General features: G+C 47.4%; 1 protein-coding gene across 1 annotated transcript in view; it reads left to right on the forward strand.

Moving 5' to 3' along the window:
- SH3RF3 (SH3 domain containing ring finger 3) overlaps positions 1-21,950 on the forward strand; it is a 181,101-nt gene that overhangs the window by 108,381 nt on the left and 50,770 nt on the right. Inside the window, 3 exon segments of the mRNA XM_030920461.1 lie at positions 1,814-1,974; positions 6,200-6,453; positions 18,059-18,378. Of these exon segments, the coding sequence (XP_030776321.1) occupies positions 1,814-1,974; positions 6,200-6,453; positions 18,059-18,378 (735 nt within the window).

A 21,950-nucleotide genomic window follows, 5' to 3' on the forward strand; every position in this document is an offset into this window, starting at 1 on the left:
ATAGCATTGGAACTGTGAACACGGTTGGGGGGCGGGTAGAGTTCCTCTCCTGATGGCTTTGTGTGTCCTCCTGAAGCCCAGAGTTGTCCTAACGTCACTGTCAGTGTTCACCATTTCAAACAGGGAAAGAAACAAAGATGCCAGCCACAGTTGAAGCCCACAGGATGTCCCTAGGGGGAGGGCATGAGGGACACCTGTAAACAAAGGAAATAGCCAAGGTCATTGAATGAGGGCAGAGGGCCTTGCTATGTAGGATTAGGATGTTCGAAAAGGGTGGCAGATTTCATGTTAAGGCCAAGAAACTTTTAATCTCTACAAGGTTCTCATGCTGTTCCAGAATATTCCACACTGGTCCTCCCTTTTTCCTGCTTGAGCCCTCATGAGCTGCATTCTGTTTCTGTTTTCACTGTAGAAGTTTCCTCCAGCATCAGGAGGGTGCAGTTTGGGGTCTGTGAGCTTCCCTCACATCCCCAGAGACATACTGTGTCCACAAGCCACTGGAGAGGGTCAATATCCCCACCCGGCAGCCTGCACTGGTGTGAGATCCACCAGATGACTCTTCATTAACATTCATCTTTGGTCTCTTATTGAACTGAGGCCTCCACCAGCTTCTGTGGCTGAATCTTGTGAGCAAATAAAAATAATCTGATCGGTTCTCTCCATCCGTTCAAAACCAACCTTCCCCAAATCCCAAAAGTAGCAGAGCACTTTTGTAAGTATTATCCAGTCCTTATAAGGAAAAGATAGAGGGTATAGTTAAGTATTTTATGAGAGTAGCTTGGCCCATGGGCTGAGTTGGAGGCACAGCATCTAAACCCTAAGCTAGGATTTTCACCACTAAATTTAATCTTTTCTTGTTTGCAAATAAGACTTAAAATTAAGGGCGGGGTAATCCCAGCGTTTTGGGGAGGCTGAAATGGGAGGATTGCTTGAGACTAGGAGCTCAAGACCAGTCTGGGCAACATAGGGGGACCCCATCTTTACAAAAAATAAAAAACTTAGCCAGCACGGTGGCACACACCTGTGGTCCCAGCTACTTGGGAGGCTGAGGTGGGAGGATCACTGCAGCCCAGGCGGTTGAGGCTGCAGTGAGCTATGTTTGCACCACTGCACTCCAGCCTAGGTGACAGGGTGAGATGCTGTCTCAAAAAAAAAAAAAACAGGTCAAATAATTAATCATGGCACAATTACTGCAAGAAAGTGTGCAACCACAGTTTTCTAACTTAACCACCTTTCCCTTAAAAAGGGCCTCTGAGGTCTCTTCCAGCTCTGGTTGATTGGATAAGCCAGGCAGGAAAACCAGTCCAGGTTAGATTAAGTGAGGAAAACCCAGCCCAAGACTAGCTTAGCTCATCCTCAGTTTTCCCTAAGGTTTCTCTTGCTCAGAGCATCAGACTTTAGACAGTGTGAAGAAGAGGAAACCACGGGAAAGTCCAAAGACCTGGCCCTGGGATGCAGTTCAGAGGTCCTCGAGGGCTTTGGGGTCAATGTGCCTTACTGAGCTGCCTTCCCATCTTGTTAGATGGACAGGTGGAATCCTCCTAAGGCTGTGGGTGACAGGCACACCCCTCCCCTGCAGGCAGCTCCCTGCAGGCCCCCTCCCTCCCCTGCCTCGTGGTTCGTTGTGAGGAGTGAGCTGGGGAGGGTGTGGGGGGCCTCTGTAAACTGCAGAGCCCCCATAGACACTAGTGGGTCTTTTTAGGTTGGGTTCCTCCAAAGATAACCTCCCCCTAGGAACGCCGGCCAGTCCCCTGTTCCCCAGGAGGGCTCCCACTGACACTGGCCCCATGCTTTGCCCGTAGGTACCTGGCAGCTCTATGCCTACAAGCCCCAGAAGAGTGATGAGCTGGAGCTGCACAAGGGAGAGATGTACCGGGTCCTCGAGAAGTGTCAGGATGGCTGGTTCAAGGGGGCATCCCTGAGGACCGGGGTCTCTGGGGTGTTCCCCGGAAACTACGTGACACCCGTTTCCAGGTAAGGGCATGGTGGTGACAGCCTGGGCAAGGAGAGGGCAAGGACCTACATGCCTTACCGCTGTTGTTACTGATGGAGGTTACTCTGTGAGCCGGGCCCAGAAGGCAGCAAGGCCTCCAGTGCCCAGGGTTCAGCCCCCGCTGGCGTCCCCAGGCCCGCATTTCACCTTCTGAGCTGCGTTTGCACTCAACTCCTTGGCTGTCCTCAGCAGACATTGGCCACCCAGGGGAGAAGAACGGGAACAGGAGGAGCAGGGACAGGAAAGTCACCAGAGTGAGGTCTCAAGTATGAGTGTGTGTTAATGTGAGGACAGTGTGTGCACATATATACAGTGTATTCAGTGTGTATGCGTGTGCAGAGTGTGTGCACGCTTCTGTGTGCTTGTGTGTATGGTATTTGTACATGTGTGCAGTGTATATGCAGTGTGCGTGCCTGTGCGTATGCATACTGTAAGCACAATGTGTGTGCACGTGTGCATAATGTAGGTACAGCATGTGTGTACGCAGTATGTATGCTTGTGTGTGCAGTATGTATGCTTGTGTGTCATCACATATAGATGTGTGATATGTAAAACACTATATACAAATATGCAAAGGAAAAATGATATATTCCCAAAGGTTAATAATTGTTGAGTGGTCGCATCGTGGTAATAGGTTTTTTTTCTTTGTATTGTCAGTGTTTAATAAGTTCTTTGTTCTACTACTTTTATAAAATAGAATACGTAATTTTAGAGTCACTGAGGAGACAAGGGGGTTGTCTGGGAATTTTTCACTGAGATGAGGGTCCACAGCTTGGTGATATCAGTCAGCCTCACTGGGCGTGGCCCTGTGTTGACACTGCAGCACACACACAAGTGAAAGACGTGGCCTTGGGTTTCTCCTGTCTTTGGAACAGGGCTACAGTGGAAACAATTAAATAACCTGTAGACCTTGCATTGATTGCTGGGCTGATTCCTACTTGCAGAGTGTTCTCGGGACACATGTGTTGTTGATATGAGCAGCTCTAGTTCCCAAGGCAATTTTCAGCCAGGGCCTCTCTCGAGGTGCCCAGAAAGGGCCTAGGGATTGATGGAGTTGCCCAAAGGCTGACAGGTCTGCAGGCACAGGGCTAAAGGGGCAGTTAGAAATCCTTTGCTCAGGTGATGCTCAGCCGGGAAAAGCTTGAGAAGCAAACTGCAGAGGGACCTCAGGAAATGCACCCCCGCAACCCCAGCCACCTGGTCAGCGGGGTGGCTGCTTAGGGGGTGAGCTGCCCACAGCCTTCTGGGGCTTCATCAGTGGTGTGGGTTGACTTGCCCAGCGTGTGTAGCCCCGAAGGTCTCTGGTCTGGATTTCCCACGCCAGTAGCTATGGGTTGGCTCTCTCAGCCTGCAACCGGCCTGTGCTTGAAGCCCTTGGCCTGGAGTTGGGCTCACTTGTCGTGTCATCAGATAGCCCTTCCAGGAAAGCACAGGTCACCCCTCTAGATTAGGGGACTTCCGGACCAGCTGGCGCCCTCCAGGAAGGCGCAGCCTGAGATGGCAGGTGTCCACACCTCCGGGCTCGCCCGCCTTGCTGGGGGCATCACTCTGTCACACGCCCTACTCTTGTATGAGGAGGCAAGTTCTTCCTCCACGCAGCAGGTTACAGCAGCAGCTTCTGAGGGAGGCCATCGGCTTCCCAGTTTCCAGTTTCTCTCCTCTGATTCTTCCTTTATCGTTACCTGAGAACTGCCACAGACCTTCAGAGATGTAAAGCCTGCGGTTTAAGTCCGGCTTCCTTGCGTGGCACTGGGGCCCTCCACCGCCTGGCCGGGCAACTCCTGACATGCGTCAGTCAGTGTCACCATGGGGAGCTCTCTTAGGTGGCCCTCACCCCCACAATACTGGAATACCTTCCACCCTCTTCCTGCTTCTGAATTAAATCACTGAATATCCTTCAAGAGCTGGGTCCTAAGCCCACTTGCTATATGAAGCCTTGCCTGGAGGCCTTCATCCTTGCCTGTGCCATAGTCGGGATGGACAGCTCTGCCCACCATGTCATCCCAAGCGGCCCACTGACAAGTTCTGCCTGTTACGGTCATCTACAGGCATGCAGGATCCCCCCTCACAGGCCAGCCCCTGGGCCACAGTAGCCATCTCTAGCTTTGTTTCCCTGGCTTCTTGCATACCATGTTCATATACGAGGTGCTCAATAAATGCAGATCAAATCAATAAATGAAATCTAGTTGTTCTGATCAAAATGTCTCCTCAAGAACTGTCTTCTCCTGCTGCCAGGGAGTTTGTTATGGGAAGATCCTCCAGCTCCTGACACTGGAGCTCTTAGGGGGGCCCGGGCCCCTCCCTCCACCTCTGCTGTGCACCTCATGGTTGCTCACTCTCCTCAAGCCCTGTTGGTGTGTGTTTTCTAAAGAATGGCAGAGCCAGGAATAAACATTAAGCAAAAGTCACTCCAAATCTAGCCCCGGTAACTGCAGTGTTGGGAGGTCATTGAGTGTCCTCTCTGGTTCCTTAGAGAAGGAACCGCCCCCGGGTCGGCTGCCCCCCCGGTCAGTATGTTAGAGGCCGTGGGTCCCTCACTGCAATCCATAGCTCAGCACAAAACAGCAAATCTGGCCTTGGTCTTTATCCCTGGAAGTGGAAGACAGCTGTCCCCCTCCAAGGCTGTGCCCCCAGGACTTATACTTTCTTGATCCCTACTGGGTTCAGGACAGTTGCCAAAGCCACCCAGCAGAAGGCGATGCCTTATCTGGCAGTGATTGGAGGGTGGGCGAAGGCCTACCCCTTCCTGCATAGCCCTGGATCCACCAGCTGTGCTTGCCTCCATCATGCTGGGAGGCCCTGGAGTGCTGGTGGGCTCTCGGGGCTGCGAGTATAGTGCTCAGAGTTAAGCATTCTGAGTTCATTTAAAAACCCGGTGCAGGAGCAGGTGTGTGGCTCTTCCCGTGACGGCACGCACTAAGGAAGTAGGACTAGCCAAGGGTATCTGTGCCATCCTGCCATGAGGGCAGAGGGAGAGGGTTTTCTGCTGTCATGAGAGGCAGAGGTGTGTCTGTGTCTGTTGTGTTCAGACTTGTCAATATCACCTTGCAAATTAGTGACTCATTTGTGAGCCCACTTTATTTAGTTTTTAAAAATGATTTCCTCAGGGGAAAGTGAGCTCAATGGATAGCAAATGGGATTTTTAAATTCATGGTTTTGGCTGACCTGCTAACAAGCTTGATTGCTGGGGTGAAGTTCAGCACAGCTCTGAGAGCTGGGGAAGGAGGACACCACCCAGGTTCCTTAGCAGGTGAGTCCTTTTCCAAGAGGCCCCTCTCCTCTCAGCTGCTGTGCAGAAGCCCTCACTCTGTGTTGCCGGGAGCTTCGCTGCTAGAGGTCATGCCCAGTGGTACCAGCCACAGGGAGATGGCTGGACCAGGCCCAGGAGACAGGGGGCAGGCAGCCTGTTCTCCCACCTGTGGCTTTTGGTATGTCTTGGAATAAGATCCTGAAGGAACGGAAACAGGAATTTACCCAGCTCTTGGACAAATGGAAGACATTTAAGTCCGCTGAAACAATCCACAGAAGCTTCCAAGCCCCTAACTCTGCCATCTTTCACATCACTACCTCCAGGACATAGGTTAAGTACAAATACACAGAGGGAAAGCGTGAAAAACCTAATTTCCAGAGTGGCTGTGTTCCTCTTGTGTGAGCTGATTTCATCTGGAAAGTTCAGAGTGAAAGGCCATCTATTTCTGGTATGGAACTGCAAGCTCTCAGACATTCAGAAGGATGTCGTGCTGTGTGTGCCCTTTCCCAGCAGCCAGCAGGTGTGAGGTGGCAGTCGTGCCCAGAGGGGGCCAGCATCTTTGCATCCTTTCCCCAACGTGCTGGATGCGTCAAGGCCTTGCGGGACATGACTGAGTCATCTGTTCTTTCTGGGTGTATCTGGAGACACACAGCTGTTTGTAAGAACAAACTAAGGCAGTAGCTGTGGTATAAAAGATTTGATTCGGTTCATTCCTCTGTTTCTCAGGGTGGCGTTGCTATTTGTTAAATATTTCACACTGACAGTTTGCACCCTGTGAAGTTCTTGTAAAGGGGGCCCTTCTGCCAGTGATGAGCACTGTTTTAGGACTTTGTCCCCAGAAGAGTTGGCCTTCATCTCTCAGAGCCAGCAGGTCAGAGCGAGGCTCTGCCAGAGGCCCACGTGGCGCCATTACCTCTGAGCCTCTCATCAGAATTCGTTCTGCTTTCTCTCCACAGGGTGCCTGCAGGAGGGGCAGGGCCACCCCGGAATAATGTGGTCGGAGGGTCTCCACTGGCCAAAGGGATAACCACAACCATGCACCCAGGCAGTGGGAGTCTGAGCAGCCTGGCCACTGCCACCAGGCCTGCCCTGCCCATCACCACTCCCCAGGCCCACGTCCAGCACCCCACAGCCTCGCCCCCAACAGGCAGCTGTCTGCGGCACTCAGCCCAGCCAGTGGCCAGCCAAGCCCGGAGCACCATTTCAACAGGTACGTTCCCAGACTCACAGGGGCCTCACCCTGCAGGGCATCAACAGTGGGGTTTCCTGGGACATGCTTGTGAGACACATCTTGGCCCAAGGCTCCAGCAGTAGCATGTGCGACTGGTGGTATTTGCTTGTCATGCTCGTGAACGTCTGATCTCTGGAAAGTTCACTTGCCTTATCATGTTACCCATCCTGGCAGCTGAAGTTAATTTACAAATATTTACACATTTCATCGTGGCAAGAGGGCCTCATGGGCTAATAAGATTAACACCGGCACTTTCAGATGCCTCCCCCGTGAATGACTGCGAGCCAGCCACATGGGTCTTCCATCTGCCGCCCTGCAGGGCTTCCCAGCTAGGCAGCGTCTCACAGGACAGGGCTGGGGTACACTCAGGTCCAGACTCTTCCCTTTCTGAAGTGCTCTGAGGCAGGAGGAATGACAGCTGTTCATCCTTCGCCTTCATGGCAGCTGGAGAAACTTAAAGGAAAGCCAGTTTGGCCCCGGGATGTTGTGAGATGAAAAGAAATTATGGGGTGGACCTTAAGGGCATAAAGAAGGTAAGCACATCTTGGTTGGTGGCTTAGTGTTGAGCTAATAAGAACAGCTGATGCTGGATTCGCAGGCTGATCTGGGAGCCCATGCCACGGCATCTTCCACCACGGTGGAGCCAGTGACGCTGGCATGATGCCAAGTACCCTGGGACAGGAGCACATAACCCAGAATATCTCTTCCCACCCCAACTCTGTCCTCTCAGAAATCATCTCTTTTTCTCAAAGTGAGGCTTAAAGGGCAAAAATAATGTAAATTCATGGAAGCAATAAAATGTACTATTTCTTAAACCAACCAACACAATGACCCATTAGAAGTGTCCAGAAAGAAGCAGCTTCTCAAGTATGGAAAGAGGAGACAACACTTAGCACAGCAGAGGCCATATTTCCTTCTCTGGCTTAGCTGATGGGACAAGGGGTAAATGTCTGTCATCCACTTGCCCACCCAAGTGGGTGCAGGGTGGACTTCAGGTACCCAGTGCCCAGCATCATCACTGGGTTCAGGTGGACTTTGGGTGCCTGGTGTCTGGCACCATCAGTGGGTGCAGGTGGGCTTCAGGTGCCCAGTACTGGTGGTGTACCCTCAAGCAGTGGGTAATTTAGCACTAGGAAAGATTCATGGGTGGTCTGAGCACTACCCTGGTGTCAGAGCCTTCAAGACCTACTCTGCCATCGCAGAGATTCTGTAAGTCTCTACTAGTATCTTTTTTACTTAAATTAACGAAGAATGATTCTTTGTTTTCGCAACCCTGGCTCCAGGGCCCTGGGAAAGAATCTGCAGCAATATTACTGGGTGCCCAAGCGCACCTTGCAACCTGTGACCTTCTGATCAGCCATCCTTCAGCATGGGTTACGTGGATCTGTGTTTTCTGGTAGCCTCTAGCTGGGGATACAGTCATTGCAGTTGGCAAGTGATCTGGTGATCTGAAGTCGTGCTCCCTGACTGGTCAGAGGCAGCCAATATGCTTATCTGTTTGGCCCCTGGAGCACCCAGGCAGGACCAGGGGAGCAAAAGTCCCAGGCCAGGTCCCTTCTGGTTTTAAACATCTCATCCAATCAGCCCGGCGTGCTGTACAAATGTTTCCACATGCACCAGCACTAGAAAGGGTGAGTGGCCTTACTCATCATGGTGAGTCAGCATCCCGGTGCAGTGACCCTGAGTTGTCTGCCCAGAATAGCCAGTATAATGGTCTTTCCACACCAAGCCTTGCTAGAAACGTTCCCATTTCAAAGAAGAAATGGAGCCCTGCCAGTCACTTCTCCCTCTGTGGAATAACAAGCAGTATCAAAAGAAATTGGCAAGGCTGTGGGGCCGTGCAACATTGTGTCTCAGTCCTCCATCACCATAGTAACCACAAGGGTGCCATGAGCATTCTCTTCCATCAGTTTAATGTTACACACGGGGAGAGCGAGGCACGGGATGGTTAAACGGCTCCCCCATGCATCCCAGCCCAGCACTTGTCCCCACACTATTGCTGTCACAGCCAGGTTAAAGAATGGCTCCTGCCGAGCCATATCAGTAAATTAAATGCCACTGAGTTCCCGCGGCATTTTCCACTTCATTCTGCATTTAGAGAGAGAAAAAACACTGTTGACAGTCCAAGTAATGGATTGTTCCCCACAGTAATTGCCCATTTCAGCAGACCCCAACCCTGGCAGGTGGGAGGCATTTCATCAATGTTCTCATCTCGAGCCAAAGTCAGGCAGTTTGACAAAGGCTTAATTGCATTGGCCATAGCTTCCAATATGATTTGTTCTACTTGATTAATGTAACTCCTTTCCCAAGGGCAGAGCACCCCCTGTAAAGTGCCAGTGTTCCTTGAACACTCCTGTCTGCTTAGCAGGAGCAAGAGCCCAGCAGAGCCATGAATTCATCAGCAAAGAAGCACTGAGAAGAAGCTAGATCCAGGCAAGGCACCCTGCAGGGGTCTGGAAACAGAGGAGAACCAGACAAGCCCCATTTCCACCCCAGTTAGAGAGAATGACTAGAAAACAAAGTTCTGTGGTGGGTTTGGTAAAGCACAGCAAAGGAGGCCTGCTTAGGTATTAGGAGAGTGTGGAGGAGGGAATTCATTCCAACTGGGGAGGAAAATAGGAGGAGGATTAGGGGTAAGGCATATGGAAAGTTTTCAAGAGGAGGTGATAATGCCTTGAATCTTAAAGGACAAATAGGAAGTGTCTGAGACAAAACAGAAAGGAGATTCTGAGCAGAGGAACTAGCATGAACAACGGCCTGGCAATGATGAAGAGCATAACTCTTTGTTTTGGGAAACTTTGTTTAGCTGTGACATAACTAAAGCAAAGGTATGGAAGAAGGAGAAGTCCAGTGTGTAGATGACAGTTCCCTGCAGAGGCACACTGTCCTTTCAATCTGAAAGGTGGGTAGAGCTCAGCATGCAGCAGTAAGAGAGTGTGGGAAGCACTCAGGAAGAGGAAGCATGGGGAGCTCCTGGCCTGCCAAAGCCAGGGGCCCCTGGACGCTGGAATATGGATAGGGTGCAGGAGCAAAGAAAGACCCGCAGTGAATCTGAAAAGCTAAGGAGGACAGAGCATGGAGGTTCTTCTAGACAACGTCAGGAATGTAGATGTTTATCTTAAGGGCAGTGGGGCACATTAAAGGGTGTTGAATAATAGACATAGTCATATTTTTGTGTTTGAAAGATTGAGCTAGACTTCTGCTTATAGCCAATCTGAAGTGATGAGGACGGGAGTTACCCTCCCACATGAAACAAATTTAAAAAGTCAAGTATATAAAACAACAGTTTTTGAGACACCAGACAACCAAGGACTGATTCACAAGAGACGTTGCAGGCAGTGGCAAAGGGAAGCAGGTAACCAGGTGGGGGAGCCCCACAGGCTCTCTGCAGTGAGGACCTGGAGATTAGAATCTGTGTGACAGAGAGGTCTGGAGTTTCCAGGGCAGTGATTGGAGAGGAGGGAGCAGCACAGAGAGGCTGCAGAGCATGCCCTCAGATCTTCAGCCGACAACTAATCTGCATATGAACATGAGAAACGTACCCAAAGCCAGGAAAAGAATCAAAGAAAGAAAGGATTAGTGCTCACAGTGCCCAGAATACACACCAGCTGGAAATAGTGCCTGTTCCCACCAGCCAGACTGGAAAAATTGCGGAAATTACCGAGCATTGAGTAATCTACACAGGACCTTGCCTCTGTAGTGGGGAATCTTCTCTTCAGACTGAGCACTGTTCCATTTTCACCCAACAGAGCTCAAAAGCAACACTCAAGAGTCAAGCTATTTCTGATTAATTTAACTTTGTCCCAGAACAAAGCTTAAGAATATTTATAGGAATACAGAAAAAAAAAAAAAAAAAAAAAATTCCAGCTCTCAACAAAGTAAAAATCACAATGTCTGATGTTCAATAAAAAATTATGAGGCATGCAAAGGAGCAGGAAAATATGACTTATAATGAAGGGATCCGTCAGTCAATCAAAAGTGACCCCAAATTGACATAGATGTTGCAAAGACATTTAAAAATGATATTACAGTTGCCTTTCACTTACTCAGAAAGTTAAGTAGAGACATAAGACACCCAAATCAAACTTAAGAAGTAAAAACTACAGTATGTGAGATCAAGAATATACTAGATGGAATTAATGGCAAATTAAACATTGCTGAAGAAAAAGTATTAGTAAACTTGAAGACATAATAATAGAAACCGTGGAAAGTGAAACACAGAGATAAAAGACAATTTTGAAAAATGCACAGAATCGGTGAGCAATGGGACAACTTTAAGTGGCCTAATATATGTGTAATTGGAGTCTCCAATGTAGAGGAGAGAGGTAGGACAGAAAAATGATTTGAAGAAATAATGACCAAAATTGTTCCAAATTTGATGAAAACCACAAACACAGTTCAAAGACAGTTGGTGAGCACTAAGCACAAGAAACATGAAGAAAATTATAACAAAGCAAATCACAACCAAATTGTTCAAAATCTCTGACAAAACACTGAAAACAGCTGCAGGAAAAAAGATACATTACATGAAATAGAAAAAAAGATAAAGATAAGGATGATGTCAAGAACAGTTCAAGTGAGACGACAGTAGAATAACCAAAAAAAGTACTGAAAGTAATATACCTGTCAATCTACTCCAAGCAAAAATATCTTTCAAAAAAAGCAAAATAAATAATTATTCAGAAATAGTAGAACTACAAGATTTTGTCACTAATAAATCCACACTATTAGAAATGTAAAAATAAAATTATTTAGAAAGAAGGCAAATGATACCAGATAAAAATGAAGATCTATACAAAGGAATGAAAAGCACTGGAAATGGTAACTACGCAGATAAATGTATGAGATGTTTTCTTATTATTTGAATATCTTTAAAATATAATTGACTGTTTAAACAAAAGTCAAAACAATCTAGTTTGGGATTTAAAACTCAAAAGTAAAATGTACAATAAACAAAAACAAAGTTTGGGAAGGGAGAAGTAGAAGTTTGGTATACTACTGTAAGAATCTTTATGTTATAAAATCATTTGTAAATAACTATAATAAAGTAAAGATGTAAGCAGTCACTAAATATGAAACAAAGAGTTACAGCAAATAAGCTAAAAGGGAATAAAAAGGAATCATGAAAACATCCTATCAATCCAAAAGAAAGCATTAACAGAAGGGAAAAGAAACAATGAATACATGGGTCAAAGAAAAAACATATAGTAGGATGGTAGGTTTAAACCTAAATCATGTAAGTAATCACACTAAATGTAAATGGTCTAAATAACCCTAAATATAATGCAGAGATTGTCACATATTACTAAAAAGAAACAAAAAACCAATGGTATGCTGTGAATAGGAAACATACTTTAATACTTCAAGTCTAAAGACATAAATAAGCTAAAAGTGAAGGGATGGAACAAGTTATACACATTATTCATGGTAGTTACATTCTATAAAGTTATCATGAACACTGAATTTGTGAATACTTAACTATTGTTTCTAGGTGAAATTGTGTGTGGCATGCGTGCATGGGTGTGTACACATATCTCACATAAATTATCATCTTGTTCTAGTAGATTCTATTTTATTTATTTGACAAAAGAGAAAATGAGGTTCAGAAGGATTAAGTGGCTGACCTGCGGCTGCTCTATTAACAGGTGCCAGAGCTGGGATTCAAATACTGTCCAACTGGCCTCAGAGCCAAAACTTCCTGCACTGTACTGTGTTGCCACCTATCGGATCTATCCTCCTGTCATCTCCGTGTGACGCTGAAACAAAAAGGCAGAATGTCACCTTGTTCAACCTCAGCTGGGAATATGGGTGTCAGGCAACTCAAATTTTTTGCCATTCCATGAATGTCTGAAATAGACATTCTGTGAAAGCACCACAGACAATGACTTGGGGGTTACAAATCATTTTTCACTAGTAGAAGAATTTGCAAATACAGAATCTGCCAATAATGAGAATAGATTATACCACGCTAATATTAATCAAAAGAAAGCTGGAGTGGTTCTCTTAATCAGAGCAGAATTTATAGCAATTATATTATTAGAGATAAAAAGGCAATTTCATAACAATAAAGGGATCAATTCATTAAAAGGACATAACAGTTCTAAATATTTATACACCAAGTAACAGAACCTCAAAATACATAAGCAATTATGGATAAAGGTACAAGGAGAAGTAAACAAATCTACAATTATAGTCAAAGACTTTCATTTCTCTCTCTCAATATTTGATAGAACAGTTAGACATAAAATGGTAAAAATTTAAAACATTAGAACAACAGTATAATTAACTTGACTTAGTTGACATTTGTGGAACATTCTACCCAACAACAGCAAAATGCACCTTCTTTTCAAGTGCACACGGAACGTTTACTGAGATAGATTATATACTGGGCCATGATATTTTTAAGTTTCAGCACATTTAAAGGGATTCAAGTCATGGAAACTACATTCCCTGACCACAGTGGCATTGAATTAGAAATCAATAATACAAATAATAACATATTTGATATGCTCAAATATTTGAAAACTAAATAACATACTTCAAAATAACCCATATATTAAAGAACAAATCAAAAAGGGTATTATAATAAAGCATTTTGAGCTGAATGAAATGAAAAAGAACAGTGAATGTGGGAGGGCTAACACTGATTTAGAGACTTCTTATAAAACTACTGTAATTAAGTTTATGTGATTTTGTTGTAAAGATGTTTGTTTTTAATATTTAAAAAGTCAACTCTATGGTCTATGTAAAATGGAGCATACAATAGCCAAGTGCTGAAGCACTGGCCTACTGGCTGTAGGATAAAAAGCAGGCCTTGTTGGCTGACTTTCAACTCCTGCAGGAGAATATGGACAGGAAGCCCCTGTGAGAATCAGGGGACCAGAGCCAGGTGTGCCAGTTCTAACAGCTCCATCATTTTCCAGGGGATGGGCCATACTAAGCCTCCACCTGGGGTGTGAAAGAGAGAAGAGAGAGCCCAAACCCTGGTCATGGTGCTGAAGATGGCTCTGGCCTGAGGACTAGGACTAGTTCAGCACCCTCCCTGCAGGACCAGAACTCCCAGAAGCCCATTAAACCTAGTTCTGAGGGAGGATCCCAGAGGCCAAGCAGCACTAACAACAGAACTGCCAGACCCAGAAAGGTAGACAAAAAGCTGCAAGCTCAGGGTGAGCTGGCACACTAAGATTTCAAAGCACAAAAGGGAAACTCACATATAAGTTAGTCAATAACTCAAGAGATGGGAGGAAAATACGGGAGAAATCTGAGAGCATCTTTGCAATCAGTATGTTTAAGATCTAAGGAATAACATACACAAAAAAAATAAAGAAAAACAGGAAGCTATGAAAAAATAGGTGGATGGCTATGAATCAGAAACAACTGGATGTGAAAAAGAACCAATTTGAAATTTTGGAGAGGAAAAATATATATTTAAATACAAAACCTCTGTAGGTAGCATAAACTGTAGACACAGGTGAAAGTGGAATTAGTGAAATTGGAAAACCATACAAAGGAATTTATCTGGAATACAGAGCAGAGACGAAAAATATGAAAGAGATGTATAAACATGGAGGATAGATTGAGGAGCTCCAAACTACTTCTAACAGGATTTTCATAACTAGAAAACAGAAGAGGTGGGACAGAGAGAAGATTTAAAGAAGTAGTCACTGAGAATTCTCCAAAATTGAAGAGGGGCTCAGGTTCTCACACAGAAAGCACAAAGAGTGCTGAGTAGGAAAAATAACCAAAAATCCAAGTCTAAACATGCTGAACTTAAACTTCAAGCATCAAAGGATAAGGAAAATACTATAAAAGCTGCCAGAGGGCAGATACAGATTACTTACATAGAAAGGAATAAAAATACAAGAAAGAGCCAGTGTACACACTATTTCAAAAATATTAAATGTAAAGAAAAATGGGAAAAGGAGGTATTAGCTAAAAGAGGACAAGGTATAGAAGGAATATTATTTATTAAATGGGAGAGACAACTGGTTAATAAATTATGGGGGAAAGCTAATAAAGAGGCTAAATATAGGAGAGAAGGGATGAGCCAGAGAAGGTATCAAAGATGTGGGTGAAGGTATTGACCTGGTGGGACCCAGAGTCCTTGTGACTGGAAGGGAGGGGTGTGGGGAAGTGGAGAGGGGGGTTGGCCTGGAGTTGTGGGAGTTCCATTTCATCCCTGAAGTGGGAAGCGATACCCCTGAAAATAAGGAAAGGACAAAGGTGGCGATGCGGTAGGTCATTTATTCATTCCCCTATCATTTATAAAGCACCTACAGATACTAGGGACATACAGTGAACTGAGTGAGGACTCAGTCCTTGGGGCAGCTGTAGTGGGACTGAAACACGCCAAAGGTTTAAAGAGGAGAGGAAAGGGAAAAGCAGGGACTGTGGTTGGTGCTTTCCTAAACAGCCTTCATCTGTCAGCCTGACTTCAAAGACGGTGTGGGCTACTTTGGCATCACTAACGAGTAGTCCCAGCCAGCTCGGGGTGGGGGCACCCGGGGCGAGTGAAAATAAGGGTAAATCCTACCAGAGATGAGCACACTCTTCACCAGCCAATGTCGTGACCTGAGCTGTGCCTTGCTTTCTCACACTACAGTTTTTCTTCTCCAGTGGTTCCATTCTGTGAAATCGGAAGTGACGTGGCTGGGATTCTTTTTTCTCAGAGACTCACTCTTTTATTCAAAAAATGTACAGAGCACCTTCTACATGCCAGGCACCATTGCGGGGGTTATCGTGAATTAAGCAGCCATGTCCCCACCTCGTGGAGCTCCACTGCAGTGGGGACAGGCAATGAACAATCAGCCTCCAGTGAACATGTAAATTACACAACTGTGAGGAGCTAAGCACCTTGCGGGCAAAGGAAAGCTGGAGCTAGAGCAGGAGCAGGGGAGGCTGAGGCTGCAGGGGGCAGGCGGCACCGTGAAGGCAGTAGGCAGGTCTCTAGAAGGTGGTATCTGAGCCTTCCAGGCTCCTGAGGGTCCCGCCTTGCAGCTCTGAGGGAGGTGAGGTCTGTGGGCAGGGGTGCTGGCACTGTGCCTCTGAAGTGACCAGGAGCCAGTCGTACTGGCAGTGGCCAGGAGGCCAGTGTGGCTGAGGGGAGAGTATTAGGAGGTGAGGTTGGAGGTTGCTGGAACACACTGTCTCTCTTCTTTGGTGCCTGGATGAGCAAAGTAGTGTGGCAGGCAAGGGGAAGCCGGCCAGGAGGTAGAGGCCAGCCACGCACAGCCCAGGGGCACAGACCCTGGTGCAGTCCCAAGGCCAAGGGCCACAGCGCTTCCCTGGCGGGCTGTCACCCCATTCCAGGGACTCTGGGCCGGGAGAAGGGGAGTCAGCTGAGGGGAGAGATGAATAAATCTCGAGGAGCAGCCTCCGAGTCAGGGTTTCCAGGGTGATTAAATGACCTGAGGCCCCTGGATCTGCGTGATTGCCTGACCTGCTCTCCTTGTAAATATGGAGCTGTGTTGGGTGAGGATCAAATATTTCAAGTTTCCAACCCAGCTGAAGCCCTGAATATTTAAAAAAAAAAAAAAAAAAAAAAAAAAAAAAAAAAAAAAAAGACAGAAAGAAAGAAAGAAAAAAAAGAAAAAGGAAAAAAAAAAAAACACGCATAAATCAGCCTTTCTGTATTTCATCTCGTAGAAACAGCAGGCTGCCCAAGTCCTGGAGAATCCGGGATCACATAATTAGATCTCACCAGCGCTTCACACACGGCTGTGTCAGAAGAAGGCCCGACTCCCAGATGGAGAGCTTTGTGTGTCTCGCAGTGCTACTTCCCGTGGCCTCCAAACGCTGTTAGGATTAACGAGTACATAGTTGGGGGCTGAGAAGATTGTTTTTATTGCATGTATTTTCTTTCATGCTCTGAAGCCATGCATGCCACAAAGTCTGCTGGTAGAAAATGATTACAGTATGACATAATTTTTCTCTGCCTTAAGAATGCACAGCAGCTGGATGTGAGCTGCGTGGTGCTGCCTGGGCCACTTGGTATAAAGCAGTGTCTGATGCTCAGCCCAGGTCTCCACTTGGGCCAGAACAACCCAGGACAAAAGTCACCATTCCCCCGGGACGTTCATTCTCTCCCAACATTTGTTTCATCCATATTTATTAAGGAGACAATTCCCTGGAATTACTAACACACATAGTAGCAGAATTACTATGAATGTGGTGCTGTGTTTAAAGGGAGCTGTATCTTTTCATATGGGAGGTTTTTACAAATGTTACTACTTTCGATCCCTAACATCTTTAAGAATTGTTTTTGCTGGCAGCAAGGTGGTGGATCCACAGTTGTAAGGTTCCAGTTTTGTAAACCTGGAAGCCCGGGCCTTTGACATGCAGGCACAGCAGCAGATGCGGGCAGATGGCAGCAGGGTGGTGGGCGGCTTCTCCTCCAGGCTGCTGCTGGGAGAAATGTCTGCTACTTTCTTCCTGCAGTTGTCTCCGGCCAAGGCAGCTGTCATATGCTCAGCCCTCACTTAGCAAGATCATGTACCCAGTGTGGAAACCAAGGACCAGCCGGGCCGGTTCAGGGGTCAAGAGTAACTAGAGTCAAGCTTGATCAGTTTACATGCAGTGGTGCTTAATAATTCAGGGGACATCTTGAGGCCTCACTGAGATGCTTTTACAGGCTTTACTTTTATGAGCATTTTACAACCGTATTTCAAAACCATATTTTCAAAATTTTTCTGAGTGCTTTAGCTCATCACAGCAGAGAAAATTAGTTAGAGCAGGAGTCTCCAACCTCCAAGCCACAGACCAATTCCGGTCCATGGCCTGTTAGGAACTGGGCCGCACAGCAGGTCATGAGTGGTGGGTGAGCAAGGAAAGCTTCATATGTATTTACAGCCCCTCCTCAATGCTTGCATTACCACCTGAGCTCCACCACCTGTCAGATTAGCAGCACCATTAGATTCTCACAGGAGTGCAAACCCTGCTGCACATATGTGGTATCTAGGTTGCACGCTCCTTATGAGAATCTAATGGCTGATGATCTGTCACTGTCTCCCATCATCTCTAGATGGGACTGTCTAGTTGCAGGAAAACAAGCTCAGGGGTCCCACTGATTCTATATTATGGTGAGCTGTATAATTATTTCACTATGTATTACAAGGTAGTAATAATAGAAATAAAGTACATAATAAATGTAATGCACTTGAATCATCCCGAAACCCTCTCCTGCCCCAGTCTGTGGAAAAATTGTCTTCCACGAAGCGGGTCCTTGGTGCCAAAATGGTTGGGGACCGCTGAGTTAAAGGACTTCATAGAACTGGGAACGTGCCCATGTTCATGGCAACCTTGGCAAAGCTGTTTTAGCTCCACCTGAGGAAAGGGGTGTTTTGAGCCGTGGCAGGGCCCCCCTGATCCCTTGGGCTTTGGAAGATAGGAATGAATTTTCAGGGTTTCTTGGCATATTTCTCCATCTGTGAAGTGGCCAGGTCTGGAGAAACGTGAGAGAGAGGCTGGGAGTGCTTGAGGAGGGAGCCTGAGAAGAGTGTGCACTGCAGCTGCCTGGCAGGCCTGGCAGGCCTGGCAGATTGCAAACTAACCTTTCATCCTGCTCTCTCTCCAACCCCGTCTCCAGCTGCCCACTCTGCAGCCCAGGCTCAGGACCGGCCAACTGCCACCGTGTCACCCCTGCGCACTCAGAACTCTCCATCCCGCCTGCCTGCCACCAGCCTCAGGCCTCACTCAGTGGTGTCCCCGCAGCACAGCCACCAGCCCCCAGTGCAGATGTGCCCGCGGCCGGCCATCCCCCTCACGTCAGCAGCATCAGCCATCACACCTCCCAATGTCAGTGCCGCCAACCTCAACGGGGAGGCTGGAGGGGGGCCCATCGGTGTTCTATCCACATCCAGCCCCACCAACACAGGATGCAAACTAGACGAGAAGAAAAGTGAAAAGGTAAGAGGCTTGTCCTGGATGAGCCCTGAGCTCGAGGCCAGCTGCTTACTGTAACTCTTTGGCACTAGATGGCAGTGGCATTTGTGCAATTGAAGCTTGAATGTGGGCACCAAATGCCTGCCCCTAGATGAACCCGGCGTGTGACAGAGAGGGAGCCAAACCACCACAGCAGCTGGTTGGAGAGGAATCAGGCAGGCCTTGGGTGCTGGCAGGGCCAATGCAAGTCCAGCTACATTTCTCATGCAAATTAGAAAAAGGTGTCCCCTCTTGAAAATGCCTTAGTTCCATCTGTTGTAAAATCATTGTAATATACTCATTTTGTTAGAATGAGATATTTATTGCCATGTGCTGGGATATTGTAATGATAAATATATAAATCTACATGTGCAGTGTGAACAGCACCCACTCCCTTTAATATGTCATCCTTGTGCAGTCCACAACCTGTTAAACCATATGGGACAGGCCTATTTCCTGAGTAGCAATGAGAAGGAACAGGAGAATGCTGACCTGATAGCTGATGTGTTTTTTAGCTATTGTTTTAGCCATGAAGTGCTGATTTCATAAAAGAAAATCTGGGCCAGGCACGGTGGCTCAAGCCTTTAATCCCAGCACTTTGGGAGGCTGAGGCAGGCAGATCACCTTAGGTCAGGAGTTTGAGACCAGCCTGGCCAACATCTCTATCTCTACTATCTCTACTAAAAATATAAAAATTAGCCAGGCATGGTGGCATGCACCTGTAATCCCAGCTACCCAGGAGGCTGAGGCAGGAGAATCACTGGAAACTAGGGGACAGAGACTGCAGTGAGCTGAGATTGTGCCACTGCACTCCAACCTGGACAACAGAGCAAGACTGCATCTCGAAAAAAAAAAAGAAAGAAAATGTGAGTCCAAGAAACTTGTTCCAGTTGCCACCCAGCTAGACATTAGATTAACCAGGATGAGAATCCAGACTTCCAAATCAGTGCTGTCCAGCAGAAACATAATGCAAGCCACAAATCGAATTTTAAATTTTCTAGTAGCCACATTTTTAAAAAGTAAAATTAATTTTAAAATAAATTTAAAAGGTGAAATTCATTTTAATAGCCTATTCCGTTAAACCCAATATCCACAATATTATTGTTTCAACATCTAACCTATATTTTTAAATTGTTGATGAGATATTTTACTGGTTTTTTTACATGAAGTTTTTGGAAGTCCATGTGAAATCCAGTAAGCAATTCTCTAGGGCTCAGGGCCCACGCACTGCCTGAGACTGTATCCGTAGGGCGTTGGACTGGGTCCTGGGCAGGGAGCCACTCTGTGTATTGGCCTTGCTACCTGAACGGTTTAGGCATTGTTCTCTCTTGGCTTGACTGATTCTGTGGGTCTTTTGACATCTTTCCATATAAAATCAGTCTTTGCATCAGGATGTTTTAGCCAGGGCTTAGATGGGCAACCTGGACACTAGATGGTGTGTTCCAGGCAAGGACAGCCTTTCTCTCTTTCTCGAGGCCATTGCCAAACACAGCACTGACTTGGCGGGCTCTCTGCCCATCACCCTGGAGGCAGGCCGTGCTCCCCTGTCCTCAGCATGAGCCAGGAATGCTGCAGATGTGGGCCACACCAAGTTCTGCAGGGCCTCAGCACCTCCTGTGTTATTCAGTCCAGAGCGAGGGTTGTTCCTGTGCTGACTGGTGTGGCAGAGGCATGCAGCTAGCAAAGTTCAGGTCTGCTCCAGCCTAACAGGGTACCTGGCATGAAGAGTCACAGCTGCTCTGTGTTTTGTGTCTGTCTGTCTGTTTGAAGAACAGTTCAGTCTTGAATCTGTTCCCTTCTACCCTGCAGCTCTTGTTATGAAATGTGACTGGGTCTCATCATGGGGGAGAGGTGGGATTCACAGTCCTACCCTCTCACTTAAACATTCTTCCTTCTTCCCAGCTGCTCAGGAACAACTGGGGCAGACTTGGAAAGTGGGGGCCGTAATGGTTCCTTCAGCATTTCTGGTTCTTTGCACAAGAATTCCCTCTCTCTGGTTTGTGAAACAAATGGGACTGGCTTCAATACGACCATTGCTGAGTGGGTTTCTATGACATTGAGTCCTGTAGGAACCTACATGGAGGACAATGCTGTTCCCCATCACCCACCTAAGTGTGAAGCTAATGAACACCAGCTGGGTCTGTTCCTAGCCTGCCGGTTAGACACTTTGCAACTATTTCACTTTCACTTACGATTTATGCCCTCTAACAGTTGTCCTGTATCAGCAAAGAGCAGTTGAGTCCAGAGGACACCCCAACATCCCTCTTGATGAAAGGCACCATGCAGGGACGCCCTGCCATGCAGGGAAAGCTGCACATACAGTGGCTCAGCCTCCTCCTCCCCTGGCAGCTCCCGAGCCTCTGTGGGCAGCAGAAGTGCACAGGCCACGCTTGGGGCTGGGCACATGCTGTGGGCACACAGGGAGCAGTCCACGCTGCACTCCAGGCAGGAGGGGAAGTGGTTTTTGTGAGGCCATGTGAGCTTGTGCCCAGAGGTTCAGTAAACACCAGCGGAGAAGCACATCGCCCTCGCACACATTGTGTGTGCTTTTCATTGCCACCTCTCGTAACCAACAAAGACAAGCACTGTCTACGAAACTACCTGTGAACATTTTTCCCGTCTGTGTTCCCACTTGAATTTCTCCTGGTTTGCAGCAAGGCCCAAGGCATCTACAGCTGCCATTTGTAGCAGAAGAGCAGAGATGATGGTAATTTTAGTCCACTGCTCAGAAGCAAGTGAGCCTGTGTGACCTGCACCAGCAGGCTGGGCTGGGCTAGGGGGGCTAGGGCCAGCACACTCCCTGCAGGCCGCTTCCTGTGCCCCAGCCCGCCATGACTACACTGAACAGCCTTCCTAACTTTGGGCAACTTGATCATAGATGTACACATGTCTGATTATGGCAAAGGTTTTTTAAAGCATTTGGCAGTATTCTCCAGTCTGTTTCTGTTAAATTTTCTTTGGGAAAAGACAGTGAGCTCCTCGCTCCCATGTCCACTGAGACACACCTCAGTGTGGCGCAGTTGCCTAGCACCAGTGCTGCTAAATTCCACCCAGGCCCTTCCACGCATATACCACAGAGAAGTCAGGGTTGATGCAGCTCCTGGGTGCCGTAGAGTAGGGAGTAATTTTCTCCTAGGAGCATGGGAGATTTATGCACCATATCCCTGAGTGTGGAGAAGGAAGAGGCCCCAAAACTAGCTCTGTGTTGTATGGTGTCAGTGGCTATGGTTGAGGTCCCAGGAGGCTGGTCTCCAGGAGGCTGGTGCCAGGAGGCTGGTCCCGGGAGGCTGGTGACAGGAGGCTGGTCCCAGGAGGCTGGTCCTTGGGAGACTGGTGCCGGGAGGCTGGTCCCAGGAGGCTAGTGACAGGAGGCTGGTGCCAGGAGGCTGATGCCCAGGAGACTGATCCCGGGAGGCTGGTCCCCAGGAAACTGGTCCCCAGGAGACTGGTGCTCTGCTGCTATATCCAGGGGGATTCGGCCTTTGAACTCTGCTCCCTGCATGACCCGATGTGGTGTGGAGGCCTCTGGGGATAATACAAGTGCAGACAGAGTGGCA

This window comes from Rhinopithecus roxellana, chromosome 17 (assembly GCF_007565055.1).
Source record: "Rhinopithecus roxellana isolate Shanxi Qingling chromosome 17, ASM756505v1, whole genome shotgun sequence".
In the NCBI taxonomy this organism is placed as follows: Eukaryota; Metazoa; Chordata; class Mammalia; order Primates; family Cercopithecidae; genus Rhinopithecus; species Rhinopithecus roxellana.